Raw genomic sequence first — 16,663 nt, 5'->3', positions numbered from 1 at the left:
AATAGATATTGCTCTGTAAAATGATATGCGTTTCAGAAAATTTGTCCTGGGAAGCGGAAGTTTTATGTCGAAGTTAACTTTATTCATAACATCTTTTGTATGTGTGTGTGTTATAAAGAAGAAAGAAGTGTAAATGTAAGCATTTAATGTGTAACAGATTTAACTTTTCATTGAACTATTCCTTAATAAATTATGGCAGAAATTTCATTTTGAGTGAACTGTTCCTTTAAAGATCTGGGTGGATCTCATCGAGGTGCTTCTACATTGTTTAATAGCAATGTTTATGTCAGTTTTTTTTATTGTTTTCATGTACACTTTTACAGATCATTGGTGCATTTTAATTTTTAATTTTTTTGTTGTATGTTCCCTAATGAACATGTTCTATTGATGTGAAAAGCACCATTTAACAACAAATTGCACCACAGCATTATGTACGATGTGCATGTTAAAATAGTAAAATAAATAAATAAATAAATAAATGCTAAACAATAAAATACAAATACTGTTTATTTTTATTTATTTATTTTAATGCACATTTTCAGGGAAACATTTAATTATAATTATATGTTTCTGTATTTTACAATGTCTTCAATCCCTTTAGAAAAAAAAATGCTATGACTTTTGGTAGCCAGTTATAAATATGAATTATTAAGTACAAGCTTACACAACTGCAAGATGCATTTGAGCAATAAACCGTGCTGAGTGTCTCTACATGAGAAAACACTCCCTGCCACAAGCCTCGGCCAAAAAACACAAAGCATAGCAAATGACAGACAGACAAAAAACAAAACAAAAAACACAATGGCCTTAAACTATCTTTGCAACACCAGTTACAGAGTAAAAAAAATATTTAGAAGCATAACATGTAACAGTTGTTTACAGTTGTTACTTTGTGTAATCTACATTGAATGACCCCGTGTCACTTACACTGCCAGAAGTATTTAAGAGTGTTTATCTAGATACTGCTATATGTGTGTCAAGAAAGGTAAACGTTTGGCATCGAAGCACAGTGGAAAAGTTAGATAAGCTCTTTGACGAAAATGACACAACATTGGTTTGGCACTATACGTTCTTTCATTTAGTTCAGTGTAGCACATTAGGGCAGTGGTTTTCAAACTGTTCCTGCAAGGAACCCCCAACACTGTACATTCAACTCATCAACTCATTAGACTGCAAGACCTGAAATGGGTGTGTCAGATATAGGGAGACATACTTAATGTGAAGTGCTAGGGGTGCTTGCAGGACCGGTTTGAAAACCACTGCATTAGGCCAAGAAACAGAGGTACGAGTACACAGAGAGGGTGACAGTGCTGTGGCATTCGGCATGCATGCAAACAGAAGGTCAGCACACGCTGGCATATATAGCTAATGCACTAATGTGTAAAGCAACACTGCAGTCAGTCCCTGGGCTATTTACATGGCTTTCATTTATGACACTTAGGTTTGCCCAAACATCAACACAGTTATTCAAACAGAGGTAAAACAAAACATAACAAAAAAAAAAAAAAACATTTCCTTTCAGTTTAGGATTGGCATATTATTTCAACAGCAGAGCAAGAAACAGAGCGACACAAGACATAACTACAGAACTAAATACAAAAACAAAGTCACAACATCCACATCTGAAAACACAGTGCACTTCTGGTTAATTAGTGATCAATTCATTCAAAACACCATTGTCCTGCTCCCAAAATATAGTGAGGAAAGATCAAGGTTAAAGACAAGACAAGGCATTTGAAGTCAGAACAGAAATAGTAGTGGGGTGTGTGTTAGGGGGGCAGATGATGATTAGAAGTGTGCTATAATGTTCTTCTATGAGCATTTTTTATTGGTTCCTTTTTTGTAATGTGTATAAAATAACCACCCAAAAGTTTAATTGGCTGAAGTCATGATCAGATGAAATGTTATGAAGTAAAATGCTGACAGATTTACACTCATAGCACCTTAGTGCAGGATGACTGTTTAGATCCATCAGGAATACTTCAGATTCCCATAGGCAGCAATGGTGAAGAACAGCATATACAGAGCATTACAATAAAAACAACAGCATAATTAAGCCTCTGTACACTTCAATTACAAGATGCAACTCCATGTTACATGTACTGAAGCTTATTGACCGCAAAATGTAAAAATGTATTTTATGAGCATGAAAAGTACAGGCATCAAGGATGCAAGAGTGTTTTATGTCTGTTTGTTAAACACAGTGATGTGCTGAGATAAAATGTAAAATCTGGTTATTATGAATTCTGGTTATTCTTCCTGTCTATCCACTGAGCAAAAGCAGTCGAATCTATGTCAGTTTTGTATGTTTATTTTTTTTCATTTCACATTCGTATTTGTGTTTGGTGAGTGATTTCAAACTTGCCAAACAGGCGCAAACTGTATATCAGCTGTATGTACTCCCGATATCGTGCTGAAATAACATTCTGTGTCAATGGAATGACAAAGCCAGCAGATTCTGCAGGTTCTGCTCAGTTTCCAAGTTGTGCTTAGGATGTGACCCGTAAAGCTTAAAAGGGACTCATCCTTGTTTTAAGGCTTCAGAACTGTCCTAATGGCACACAATGGATAAGTCGAAGGAATCATAACAGTATAGTCATGTTTCAGGATGTACTCGCACATCTAAAACATCAGTAGCAATTCTGCATACCAACGAAAGAGTTACACTTTAAAATAAGGTTCAATTTGGTTAAATAATTAGGTAACATGAACTAAAAATGAACAGCCATAAATGAATAAAATTGTAATTTCTGCTTCACTAATGCATTTTAGCATTTTACCTTTTTCACCTTTATATAGTGGGCAGTCTGTCTAGTTAATGTATTATGAACAAACATGAATTGACAATGAATAATAGCTTATAAAACGTTAAATAATAGTAAATTAACCCTGGTTGCAAAATGCTGTAAGAATAATTCATAGTTAGTTCATGATACCCTATTCTCAACTGATGTAACTGAACCTTTCTGAAAAGTGGTGTTACTAAGAAAACTAACCAAGAACTGATCTGGATACCATGTCTGAGTGTAGTTAGCAAAGCAGTCCTCTGAAACATCTGAATGATGGCACTAACATTTTGCAAGCAATGTTTTATGCAGTACAAATTTCATGTATTAGATATTGAATATACAGTATATAAGTCTAAATGCTTTCAGGCTGATGACATAAAATAGTTTACACTTACATAAGTTAATGTTTTACATAATACTGACGTTTGGTATGCTAAAGCATTTTGATAAATGAGAAGATTTCAGGCATTTTCTCGGCCTTTTAAAGAAAATAATACTTTTGTGATTGCTCTGAATAAGAAACAAGAAACACAGTTTATACAGAGATCAGCTGCTCCCCTGCAGTTTAGTCGGACCGGCCTAGGTACTCATGCTCTGCTGACCTTAATATTAAACTTGTTTCCTTTTGTGCCCCCATGATTCATTGGATCTACAGGAGCCAGTGTGCCGTGGCAGCCAGCAGCAGAGCCGACCCCAGGGTGGAGGCAAGCGAGGTGCAGAGGGAACCGCCGTTGAACACCAGCTTGTAGGACACCACCTCCTGCTGCAGGCCGCTCTCCTCCACCATGCATCGGAACACGCCCTCCTTCAGAGGCAGGTCAGGGGTGGGCGCCAGCACACAGGAGGAGCCAGAGATGGTGCAAGGATATTGCTTGATGCAGTTGTCTTTCTCCCAGCGGTAAGTGGCATGATAGGAGCGCACAGGGCACGGTAGCAGGACGGGTCCGTCTTTATCCACTAAAACCTGTTTGGGGATGGTGCTACGTGCCTTAGGAGCTGTGGCCCAGGATGACAGGAAATATCTTAGTGTGATTAAGTCATTTTGAATAAAAATACTTTCATTTTATATATACACTACTGTTCAGAAGTTTGGGATTAGTAAGATTTTTTGGAAGTCTCTTATGCTCACTTAGACTGAATTTATTTGACTAAAATAAAGTAAAAACAGTTATATTCTGAGAATTATTTTTACTTTTTAAAATAACAATGTCCCATATTAACATATTTAAATTGTAATTACTGTGATGGCAAAGCTGAATTTTCAGAAGCTATTATTTCAGTCTTTAGTGGCATATGATCTAATATGCTAATTTAATGCTCAAGAAACTTTATTATTATTATTATTATTGCTTTAAGTTGGCATGAAAGCCGACTTACAGAAATATGATTTAAACTACTTAAGTTGGCCTTGAAAAAGCCAACTTACTGATCTACTATTTAAGCTTATTAATAAGTTGACTTTAAAAAGCCAACTTACTGAAATCCTATTTAAACCTCTTCTTCTTTTTCTTTTTCTTCCTCTTCTTCTTTTTCTTCCTTTTCCTCTTCTTCTTCTTCTTACTCTTCCTCCTCTTCTGCTTCTTCTTAGACCAAATTTGAAAGTACTAAACTTAGACTTTTAAAGCTGCAACCCCCAAACTATATCTCTATATATCTTTTCTAACTGATCCAGTTTATGGTTTTTCTAAACCAGACTAACAAAACCGCCTAAAATCCCATAGACAAAATGCTAATAACTTGTTTATCATGTTTACAACATGCTTGTAACATACTAATCATGCTAACAAAATGTTAACACCATGGTAGTAATGTGCTAATCATGATAGAAACATGTTAGCAGCTTGATAAACATGCTAGAAACATGGTAACATCTTGCTAGTAAAACGTTAATCATGCTAGAATCATGCTACCAACATACTATTAACTTGATAATCATGCTATAAACATTCTAACAAAATGCTAATAACTTGCTAACCACACCAACAAGATGCTAGTAACTTGGTAATCATGCTAGAAACATGCTAGCAGCTTGTTAAACGTGATATAAACATGCTAGCATAATGCTAGATACATGTTAATCATGATAAAATCATGTTAGTAACATGCTAATCATGCTAGAATCATGTAACTTGTTAATCATGTTAACAAAATGCTAATAACTTGATAATAATGCTAATAACATGCGGATCATGCTTATGATAATCATGCTAATCATGCTAACAACATGCTAGTAAAATGTTAATTATGCTAACAACATGCTTATAACATGCTAATCATGTTAGAAACATGTTAACAACATGCCAGTAACTTGTTTATCATGCTTACAACATGCTAGTAACATGCTAATCATGCTAACAACATGCTAGTAACACCCTAGCAACCACCCTGAGTACCCTAGGAACTGCATAGAAATCTATCTATCTATCTCTGACTGACTGTATTGCCATTAATACAGTCAAACTTTAAGCTTTTAAAACTATTTTAAACTTTAAACTATTTCAGATTGAAACCATCAAACTAAAAACTTTTTTAAACTTCTTTTGATACATTTGTGTTATTTGACAAATAATTATTGCAGGGTTGCATCATATTCTGAGTTCACATTTAACTGTTTTAATTCATTTTGAGGAATACTAAATCTGACAATCTCTTTTTTTTTTTTTTTTTTTTTTTTGAGAGTGGGATGAATTTATGCACATTCTTGTTCACACAGCACACACAAGCTTCTGTACTTCTCCCAATATGGAGAAAGGATACTTGTCAGTCAATATATGGGAAAACATTTTTTTTTTTAAGTAGCTGTAAATTAAAAAGTAATGCGTTACTTTACTAGTTACCTGAAAAAAAAGTTATCTGATTACATAACTCACGTTACTTGTAATGCATTGCTCAATACTGTCAAGCAACATGAAAATACAAACTATATATATATATATAAAATGGATTCAGTGGGAATTTGGGAAGAAAAAGAATTTGAAACTGTTTTAGTACTAAAACTTGTTCAGGCATACAGACTTAAAACTGCATGTTTAGAAGTCTTTTTGAACAACCTACCTGTAGCATAGCCACAGACCGAGGCATTGGAGTGGTCAAGGTTCTGAACAAGGGTTCTGATTTCAAACAGGGAAAATTGAAAAATAGTTTACCTTTGCAGGAAAAACAGTATTGTATTATTGTAATATTGTGTTGGGATATTTGTGAGTAAATATGTACCCAGTGGTAATGTTGTAGTTTGGATGGATTGCAGTACATTTCTTCTTGGACTCATCCCACGCACAATATGGATCCCGTGAAAGGATGCATTCCTGACAGCTGGCTCCGTAACGACCACAGTCAGCCAGGGGGATGCGCTGCACCTCAAGCTCTGTGCCAATATAGAGATGGCCCTGGCACAAAGTAGAATACAGAGGTGAAAGGTGCCATTTGGCTCCTATCAAATATCTATGTGTACAGACTTTAAATTACTCTCTGATTGTGAAGTAAAAATAGTGATTGAAAGCTAAATATATAACAGTGGAATAATATGTCCTACCACTGCCGGCTAAAATTGGCCTGTTTTAAAGGGAATTAGTTTATTTAAAATGTGGGCCTCTACCTTTTTAGAGTCAATGGCCATGTTGATAACGGGACTATCATCGTGGAATAAAGAGTACTGTGCTATGATAAAGGCTCCTTCTATGGTATGCAGCACCTTCAGGACTTTTCCCTTCTCTGTGAAGGAGACACCAGAAAAATTGCATTGGAAGACACACACACACACACACACACACACCCACACACATACACACACACACAAATAACAGAATGAGATTAAAATAAATGGGATGCAAGATATTGATGCCATATACAGTATACTATATATCCATAAAAAATATTAAAATGAATATCCATTTTCTATAAATTCATATATTATAATGCCTAAATTCCTTTTTAGCATTTAAAACTGATGATTTTAATTTGTTATGTTGTATTTTTTATCTATTTAGGCAAAATAGAATAGAATATTAAAATCAGCTATTTGTCTGTCAATCAAAATACCGATACTGGTGTAGCTTGCAAAAATACAAAATTTTACTGATATTTTAAAGCAATTCTCTGCAATTCACAGTACCTGTGGCCAGATAAATGATGCTGTAGTGTTCATCATTGACAGCTAAGACTGTGTCTGCCACAATATGTGTGAAGTGATCTTGAACTGGGAGGTCTAGAGGAGCTTCGTCGACCGGGATGATCACGTCCTCAATTTCAGGGTGATCCTTGATCACAGTAAGGATCTTTTGGTTATGAGCCTGAGTATTATTCCTAAAGGCACACTGGACAAAGGTGAACCATAAAAATAAAAAATTAGGCTGTGCCTTTGTTTTGTAGATAGAGAATTTAATAAATGTTCAGAATGTAATCATACTGTTTGTATAACAACATGACTGTCTGTTGGCACATAATTTTGCCTTTGAGTGGTTAATGTTTCAGTGTTGTACCGTTCCAGGACGGGGAGTTGACAAAGGTGAGTTGTAGCCCTTCAGTTTGGATGTAGAAAAGGCTCGATCAATGTCTTCAATGGAGTAGGCACACACTACGGTGGTGTTCCTGTAGAAAGACATAAATGTGGAAATGGATCTTAAAGGAATAATTCAAGACAATTTTTGCAAGTTGCTCTGAATTACGAACTTATATTTTGAGCAGAAGTGAATGATGGATTTGTTTTTAACAGGATTCTCTGGTGAGCAAGTGATGATCATTTTGGATGGCCTGGGGGTGAGTAAATGTTCAGCTAATTTTCATTCCTGTTTGAATTATTGCTATAATCAGTTACATATTAATGCAATGAGTCAAGTAGAGCAGCATTGCACATTCTGGTTTATACAGATAAAATGATAATTATTTTTTATGTTTTGACCAATAACTTTACTATACTTAAAAATAAATAAATAAATTAAATTAAACCACAAATATAAATTTGGTTGTTTCGAATGAAACAAGTGTATTTAGGATCCCTAGAGGATAATGAACAGTATGAAAAAATTGATATTATTTAGAGATCTGCTAAAGATAACATTTACCAGCGTTAATAAAGGGATAGTTGACCCAAAAATGGCTTATTACCTAGGTGAAGCAAAATTTGCTGAAATATAGGCGCACAGTAAGAGCTCCTGCATGGTAGTCCATCAGATGCCTGTCAAAGTTGAGTCCGTTACTAACGAGAAAACGACTTTCGTTATGTCGAGATAACGAGAAAATTAAGTCGTTATAACGAGAAAACAAGAAGGAAAAAAATTATAATTCATGGCCGCTTAGAACTTCCGTAGTGTGCACTAAACATGCATAAAATTTAATGATTGATATGGTACCAATATTTGTATATACTGTACCTTAAGCTTGAAGTGAGCACAACTGACATTGTTTTTATCATTGTTTTGAGTAAAAATCTATAGGGATGTATTTTTCGTGTATATTGTAGTCTTGCTGAAGGCTTTATTTCAGCAGTCTGATGTCAAATGTCTTCCTAGTCACTTTTTGACTTCCCATCTGCTTACCAAGCATTGGAGAAGATGCCGTATATCAACCCAGTGCGTAGATGAGAGGACAGAACGAAAGCCTGTTTGAAGTTGTTGTACTGTACAGGAGTTCCAGCTTTCCCACACATCACCCGTGCCTTTAGGAACGTAGTCCAGGAGTTCGGCAGCATGTTCTGAAGCCCTCCCTCATCAACCTGAGCCACAGATGCAAAGGTTATCAGAAAACCTAAAGTCCTCACAGCAGTGTATATGAAGCTAGAATGCATAAAAGATTGTTACCATGCAGACTCGCCCTATGCGAGCCCTGTATGGCTCTTCATCTAGACTGGCTGTACCGTTGACCTCACTGAAGAAGAAATAGATCTCATCTTTGAGTTTTTCTGTGTGTGGTATCACAGCGGCTCCTGCAAACTGGGGATCTGAGGGAGATGGTGAGAGCAAATTGATTATATTCAAAGACTCAATCTTGCATTAGCATTATTTTTTAATGTTTAAAATGTCTGCTATCTCATGTTAATATGCAGAGATTTAATTTGTCATTTGTGAGTTGAGTTCACCAAAACTGTAAACAGTGGTGCTGCTATCAATATTGGTGTGAATCCAGAATTTTTTTCCAGAACTTTACTGTATTAGATTAAATAGTAAGCTGACATGGCACATGTGAATCCATTAGTTCAGTCCTTCATGAAAATCTTTAGATAACAACTGTCAACTCACTCTGTAACCATTTATTCTCTGTCTTCAGCTGCTTTTTGGAGCCATATGTGCGACGGATAGAGCCAGTCTGTCCTGCAACCGCTGACAGAGCAGAGTATAGATTCCCATCTAAATGAGGAGAGAGAGATAAGTATATCCATCAGCCAAACCTCTGTGACTACAGTTCTGTCATATCAAAGATTCCCTTAAACTTTGATTCAAATTTAGCAATTTTTGCAGTACTTTGATTCTCAAACTAAAAAAGAGGCCTGTGAATGCACACACAAAGCAATTTCATGGCTGCGTTGCTTCTACTTGCTTCTGACTGACAGTCAGATACATTGTTATGACATGCTACTTCTTTCAGAATCAGTGTTGACCTTTCAGCTCTGCTAACCTCACATGACATTTAAAATACTCAATTTTGTACCTGACATTTAGAACTTTAAAAAGGAGGGTAAGAGCTCTCTGTCATATACTACAAGGATAGTTGTTCTTTTTGTTATTTCACCCACTACACTGTATTTTCAGTGGAGAACTGACAAGTTTTAATGCGTCTATAATGCATTGTTTATAAAAAATGGATCTCAGTTCTCTGAGGGATGTCATTTATGTCAGGCCAGAGAATAAATTCATTAAGTTACATTATAGTCTGATGTACTTAAATACCTATCAAATTTAAAGAACTAAATAAAAAATTGAAGAAACAACATTCTCTCTCGTTTTTCTTGCATTATATCCTTTCTTTTCCCTTTCTCCATTCCCCTCCTCTTTCTACCTGCTGACAGACTGATGGAGCGCTGAGAAGGGTAAGGTGCCAAGATGTTAGATGCTGCTGTTTCCTCCGGCATGTCCGTCAATACACTGTCATTTACCTGGGTGAGAGAGATGATGTGATTATTCACTGCTTCTTAGACTTTTCATTTAAAAAAACAGCATAGGCACTGCATCACTTGGAGAAACCAGGCCACTTTTGAGCAGAAAAGATGCTGAAAACTTTTTTCCATAATCTTATTCATACACTAAACGAGCGTCCCACATTCCAGGATGTTAAACTCTCATTTTATTGCATTGCTTTCCATTCTGTCTGGTTTTCATCCTAAGGAAACTGTTAAAATGGTTGGGTTATAAATCACACCCACGGCAGAGACACACTGAGGTTATGAAAATGTGCGCAAAAATACAGAAGCAGTTAAATAAATAAATAAATAGCCTGAACTCTGCCAAAGCAGCTGAGCTTGCAGGGAAAACAAGTCACATTTCCCTTTGTTCCTTCCTGTAAATCACATAAAATGTTAAAGCGATTGAAATAGCAATTGAACCAACTTACATTCGATAAGTGTCTTCACAACAATTTGTGATATTAAGGGATTGTGAAATGTCTGCATTGAAAAGTTGTGGTGTGCATGTTTTTTTTAAATTTATTTACATTTTCCAATTACAGAATGGTTTGGCCTTCCCGTGTCTCAAACTGTAGATCATTGCACTGACAACACCAAAGTCAAGGGTTTGATTCTCAAGGAAAGCAAGAATTTATTAAATGTGTCCTCTGAATGCAGTCTAAGTTGCTTTGCCAAATGCATACATGCAAATATAGACACTAACAAAGAAAGACACATCTTACTCTTAAACACTTTTGTGGTTTGCTTACAGATTGAGTTTAAATTGCTTCAGGACTGAGATAGTTGCATATATAATGACAGGTAAGGCGTCTTACCAGGAGCCAACATTTAGGAGCACCTGCTCTTGTCCCACACACCACGAACGAATCACCCACTCTCTCAATTACTGTGATGAAATTAGCACACTCTTGCTACAAAAAGATGAAAGAACACAGTATGTGTCAATGCAAAACATATGGACATCATATATTATAAATAAAATAAATAGATATAGTTGCTAAATACAGCATGTCTTCCAGTGTGGACATTTTTACTTTTGTTTATACTAAACTGGATTTTGTGGACATAATCAAGTTTGTTTTTCAGAAGGATCAACTTAACAGCTCCTAACCACCATCTTTATTTAGATATTTAAAGAAGTCCATCACTCATCAGTTGGCTGGCTGTGCTATAACCCTTAAAAATAGCCTCATTGAGTCAACTCTGAGTGATGACCTGCTCATCATGGGTGACTATTTCTGTATATGTTGAACCAGGCAAGTGAATTACCTGATGAGTGTAATTCACTCAGAGGGTTTATGAGAAACGGACAGCTGGGCAGTAGTCATTTCTTGTGGTTAGATTTGTGAACACACTGAATCACTAGGCTTATATGAGTTGAGATAATCCTATTGTCACAAGCAACTTGAGGTCTGAATTGACTGAATATTGTAAGATTGAGAATATTGTTTCTCTTACCTTCCATGCTGGTGATTTAGAGACACACATCTCTTTTGCATTCTCATCCATTACCGCATGGATCTGTGAGCACATCAAAAACATACTAATTATGCTGCCTTGCATGCATAATAATGTAGCGATGAATTGGTCTCATCATGTTAATGCTATATTCTATAATTACAGTGAGAAACAAGTCATAAAGTGTTATGGTGACCATAAAATGATAATAACCCATAACTATCCCTCCTTGGCAAGAAATGCTTGCTTTTGTACAACCAACAAGTAGTCGTTTCAGAGAGCCTCCATTATAAAGCAATGTTCTGCTCCATAAATAATAGCATATTTTTGCTACTTACTGAGTACCAGCTATCTAGGTCAGGATTTAGAGCAGTGATATATCTACTTTGGGTCCAGGTTATTGTGTCAGCCCCCTACCTGCGTGTCATGCACTCCTTTATCACTGAAGGTGAGCTTATAGATGACCCCTTGGCCCCCAACATACAGGACATCAGTTTCCTGTTGGTGGTAAACCATTGTGTAGTTTTCAGGTTTCATGAAGCGAAACCGAGGTGACTCTATAGAGAAATTGATAGAAATGCAGTGTATAAAACATTTTCTGGCGGTCATTAAATGTATATTTATGTGTGACTACAAAAATAGTGGTTCTGAACAGGAGGGTTGCAATTCAAAAATGGGTCACAGGGAAGAACTATGCAAAATGCAAATAATAAAATACAACTAGACATAAAAATATGTATAGTAAGGATAGCAAAATAAATAAGCTTATTACATGAGATCATTTAAATGCATTAAATGTTTCATGTGTCTTTTATTGTTTAGATAAAAGGCTCTGCATCCAAACTCTAATCTAATATTAACAGAATATTTTAAACAGTGTTGCAATCCAATGTATACATTAAAGAAATTGTTCACCCAAAGATTTATTCACCCACAGGCCATCAAAAATGTAGAAGAGTTGGATACTTCATCAGAACAGATTTGGAAAAATTTAGCATTACACCACTTGATTGGTTTTTTGATGTGTGAATATTTCAGACTAATTCAGATAAGACAAAAGCTATATTATGATTTATGAACACATATTTTAGATGGAAGCATTTATTTTTTTTAAAGTTAAAAATCTCTTCAAGATGGATTAAAATATGCAAGTTTTTACTTCATAGAATGTTCATTTATGTTGTGTGCATTACTTGTGGGATATTGTGATGTAGATGAAAAACTCATCTACATCTTGGGTGAACTATTCCTTTAACAATAATATCAGTTTTCCTTTTTAGACTGTTCTATGTAAACCATTTTATGCACTTACTAAATGTATGTTAAATATTATGCTATATTATTTATTGGGTTTGAGCTGATTTTCACTGTAAAATGGGTTTTGGAGCAAAATCGGTTGAGATATAAATGATCTAAATGATTAATTCAAATGCCTAAGGCACTTTGGGTGGGTGTTTTTCATCTGACCTAAATGAAGAAAACGGTCAAATGTGGTTGTCAGGGGCAACAGTTATGTAAAACTACAAATTATTTACACTACATTCTATAAAGGCGGGGATTTATGATTATTTCTTAAAACTAACATATTGCAACAGGTGTTTGTCTCGGTTTGCGCTGGAAGAGATCTCATCTTAATAACTCGCCATTCGAAGCGGGGGCTGGCGAGGTCGAAAAAGCCTGCAGACCAGTCTCATCCGGTTTCTAGCTATTTGCATACGGTGTCGTCTTGCATAGCACAGTAGGCTACTTTAGTTTATGAGATTATTTGTCTCGCCATCGCATCCTTCGTGATTTCAGGGAATACGTGCGCTGAATTGAGGATTCGGGAAAGTGTTGTTGTCCATGGTGCTGAAGTGGGCTGTCCAGACCTTTCGAGCTCACTGGAGACTCGTATTGGTCTTTCTCGTTGCTTTCTCATATCTGTAATTGTGAGTGGTTGTAGTGTCACGTAACACTGAGGGCGATGACCGTGAGATACGTTGTTGTTTTCAAATAAACACTTGTGAATCATATGACCCATATTGTCTGCATCGACATAGAAGACTGTGAACGTGCTTGGAATAGTGGTAGGTTTCGTGGAATTTTCCATGGACTGTTCTCTTCTGCGAGTGTGTTTTTCCTTGCATCGCATCTTGTGCCCTGAGTCTTGGAAATGCATCAGTTGCTGCAGTGCCATCATTCCCGTTAGCTCGCGCACCTGCATTGCAGCTCTGTAGATTGCGTCCTATGAATTTCTTAAATCAAACCCACTTGCAGCTTTTTATACACGAAAACTGCGTTGAAAATCAGCAACGTTATTCAGTGGATTTACAAGTGTAGTTAGAAAGCGAATTGTCATTTCAGGAAATTACTTATTCTGTTACTTATTCGGGAGCTTGTTCACTCGTCCCAAGCAGACTACTCGCTCTTTAACAACATTATACTAACATGTCTTAAAGATATGTTACTATGGATACACAGTCAAAAATCCTTCCAGCATCCTTCCATGAACCTTCGTTTAGTTACGTTCAGTTAAAATGTTGGCGCCATCTCCATCTGCTTAATTTATAACCAGTGTCAGTACTTATGGGTTGCGTTTATTGTATTTTTATCATTGCTGTCTAATGTAAGCTTATGAACTCTTAATCATGACAATACCACATATGCGTCATAAAGTGTAGTCATGACGTGCATATGAGTCTCAATCGGTTTTTGTTTTCAAAACAGCAATGTAAAGCAATCAGTGCCCCATCTTGGCCTGGTTGCATTTACTAACAATGTGATCTGACGTCTGTTCCTTATATCCTAAGAGAATTGGAAGTCATACGCAGTAGTTTTATTTTTCCCGAGGGGGAAATAAGATAAAAAAAATTCTGCTTTAGTAAGGATAAACATTAGAGACTGAGAACCAGAAAATTACATAACTCTAAACAGAATCCATATGCACCGAAGAAAAATTAAGTCTTACCCATAACGGTAAATTTCAGTCGAGGTGATTTTTCGGCCAAAACCACTGAGAAAAGAGTGGCCAGTATGAGCAGATTCATGTTGTTCCGCGATGCTTTAATTGGAGTGACGCCACGTTAATAAAAGTCTCGTTTTAGATTAAGACTGGTGTTGTTTTGCAGGAGTGCGCGTACAATAAGCGGGCGCTGCCTGTCCCTCACCAGACCTCTATGAGAATCTGAGGGCTAATTGCCTTCACGTCACACCTTCTGAAAGAGAGAGAATGGAGCGAGCAGACATGCGCTCACAACAGCGATCACGCGGATTGACATCTTTAGATAAAGCTAAACACTTTTTCATTATTATTTTTTACATGCAATGCATTGTGAATAATGTATTTCACTGTAATACACTTCAGCTTGAAAATCTCGCAGACACTAAATATTTCTTACACTTTATCATAGTTAACGTTATCATATTTTACATGTAAGGGTGTAGCAATGACATTTAAATATTTGTAAATATATATATTGTAATATATTGGGGGCAGGGGTTGGGGGTGAGATTACTTCCATCAATAAGCTTGGCCTCCAGGCCCCCTTAAATTTGTAATGGTATTGCACTAAACAATTTTGTGTGCAAAACAAGTAACCAAAAATCTGACCAAAAAACCCCGTACAATCAAACTAATCTATTACAGCTGTTGCGAAGGGAAATTAAATGAAAAGTGATTGTGGTATTCAATATAGATCTGCTCAAATTGTCAAGTTGTCGCCAGGGTTTTGTTCAGTGCGTGCACACGCTGACTGAATTCCACACTCTCGTGGAGTGCAGATGTATGTACAAAGTAAGAGATTAATTTCACAGTGTAGACATTGATTATAATGGGATTTTTTAAAAGTATTTCAATAGATAGTTCACCCAAAAAGGAAAATGCTTTCATTAATTACTCACCCTAATGTCTTTCCAAAATCGTAAGACCTTTGTTCATCTTCAGAACACAAATTAAGATCAATTTGATGAAATACAAGAGCTCTTTGACCCTCTATAGACAGCAAGGGAACTACCACGATCAAGGCACAGAAAAATAATAAGGAAATCATTAAAATAGTCCATGTGATATCTATGGTTCAACCGTAATTTTATGAAGCTACTAGAATACTTTTGTGCGTAAAGAAAACAAAAAGATTGACTTTATTTGTTATGGTGATGATCTGTTTTGGTTTAGTTTCTGTGTCTCCATTTTCCTGCCTAGTTAGTTTCTATGGTTTTTGATTAATTAGCCCCACACCTGTTTCTGTTTGTCCCTGATTACGTTCCCAGTATTTTAAAGTCTGTGTTCTCCATTATTTCTTTGTCCACTATTGATGTTTGATCATTTGGATTTGTGTTTGGTTGGGCCCTTGTGGATTATTAAGAGAACTATTTTGTTGTGCGCTTTGCTTTACACACCAACACGTGTGACAGAATAGCGGACCGAAAAGTGAGTTTAGCTGCGTTTTTCTTTCTTTTTTGTTTTGTTTTCCCCCTCTCCCAGTATGGCTTTACCAGCTGTCCAGCCCCTATGCCTGGAGCAGTTGGACCGTTCGCTGGAGGATCACACCAAGAACTTTATCGATCTGACGTGTCTTACCCACTTCCCAGACCACTTATTTTTTTTATTACATGTGCCTGAGCGAGCGGTGTAAGGCATGCTTACCAGCGATCGATCCCAAAGAGGATTTCGCTGCTTTCGTGGAGTGGGTGCTGGAGAATAACGGATCACTGTTCACCGTCTGCCTCGCTGAGAAGGATATCTCCAACCCCACTCCTGAAGCAGAGACCAGCCATCCATCATCCCACTGCACGGAATTACTGCCTGAGCCCACTTCAGACGGAGAACCTGAGCCCGCCGCAACTGAGCCGATCAGCACTATGGAGCCTGAGGGAGTTTTGGTGGAGATTGAGGGCTTGGAGGGAAGCCAAACTCCCGCCACTGAGGGTGAGCTGCAACTGGTCACTGGACTATACTATGAGGAACTTATAGATGTTTTCCAGATGGATTTAATAGATTGGTTTTGGAAGGCATTACCCAATTCTCCTGTGTCTCCACTGGTTCCGCCCAGCCCTGAATCTCCTGTGTCTCCATTGGTTCCACCCACCCCGAGTCCTTCTGTGTTCCCTCCCAGCCTCCCTCTCCCACCTCCTCTCAAACCACCCAGTTCCTCAACTGCATCTCCGCTGGTGCCTGTTGACATGTAATGATACACAAAATCCTCTTGCAAGTGTAATACAGTTTTTTTGCAACAGCGCAAACAAGCAAGATATGTGAACGGTGAGCAGGTGAGCTGAAAGCAAACAAAACTCTGAGGACTGGAGAGAAAGACTAGCATCGACA

General features: G+C 36.9%; 1 protein-coding gene across 1 annotated transcript; it reads right to left on the bottom strand.

Annotated features, from left to right (window-relative positions):
- Window positions 1–816: 816 nt before the first annotated feature.
- On the bottom strand, window positions 817–14,571 carry si:ch211-113g11.6 (Sema and PSI domain-containing protein). The gene is made up of 14 exons (XM_026284029.1): window positions 14,309–14,571; window positions 11,779–11,918; window positions 11,362–11,424; window positions 10,719–10,814; window positions 9,780–9,876; window positions 9,023–9,130; window positions 8,585–8,724; window positions 8,324–8,499; window positions 7,268–7,376; window positions 6,901–7,102; window positions 6,385–6,500; window positions 6,003–6,175; window positions 5,844–5,899; window positions 817–3,785 (listed from the first exon to the last, which is right to left on the bottom strand). The coding sequence occupies exons 1-14, from the start codon at window positions 14,385–14,387 to the stop codon at window positions 3,439–3,441; spliced, it is 1,902 nt and encodes a 633-aa protein (XP_026139814.1). The 5' UTR covers window positions 14,388–14,571; the 3' UTR covers window positions 817–3,438.
- Between the last annotated feature and the right edge of the window lie 2,092 nt (window positions 14,572–16,663).

This window comes from Carassius auratus, chromosome 16, assembly GCF_003368295.1.
Source record: "Carassius auratus strain Wakin chromosome 16, ASM336829v1, whole genome shotgun sequence".
Classification (NCBI taxonomy): Eukaryota; Metazoa; Chordata; class Actinopteri; order Cypriniformes; family Cyprinidae; genus Carassius; species Carassius auratus.
The sequence above is the reverse complement of the archived record's forward strand: the minus strand, read 5'-3'. Positions and strand labels throughout refer to the sequence as shown.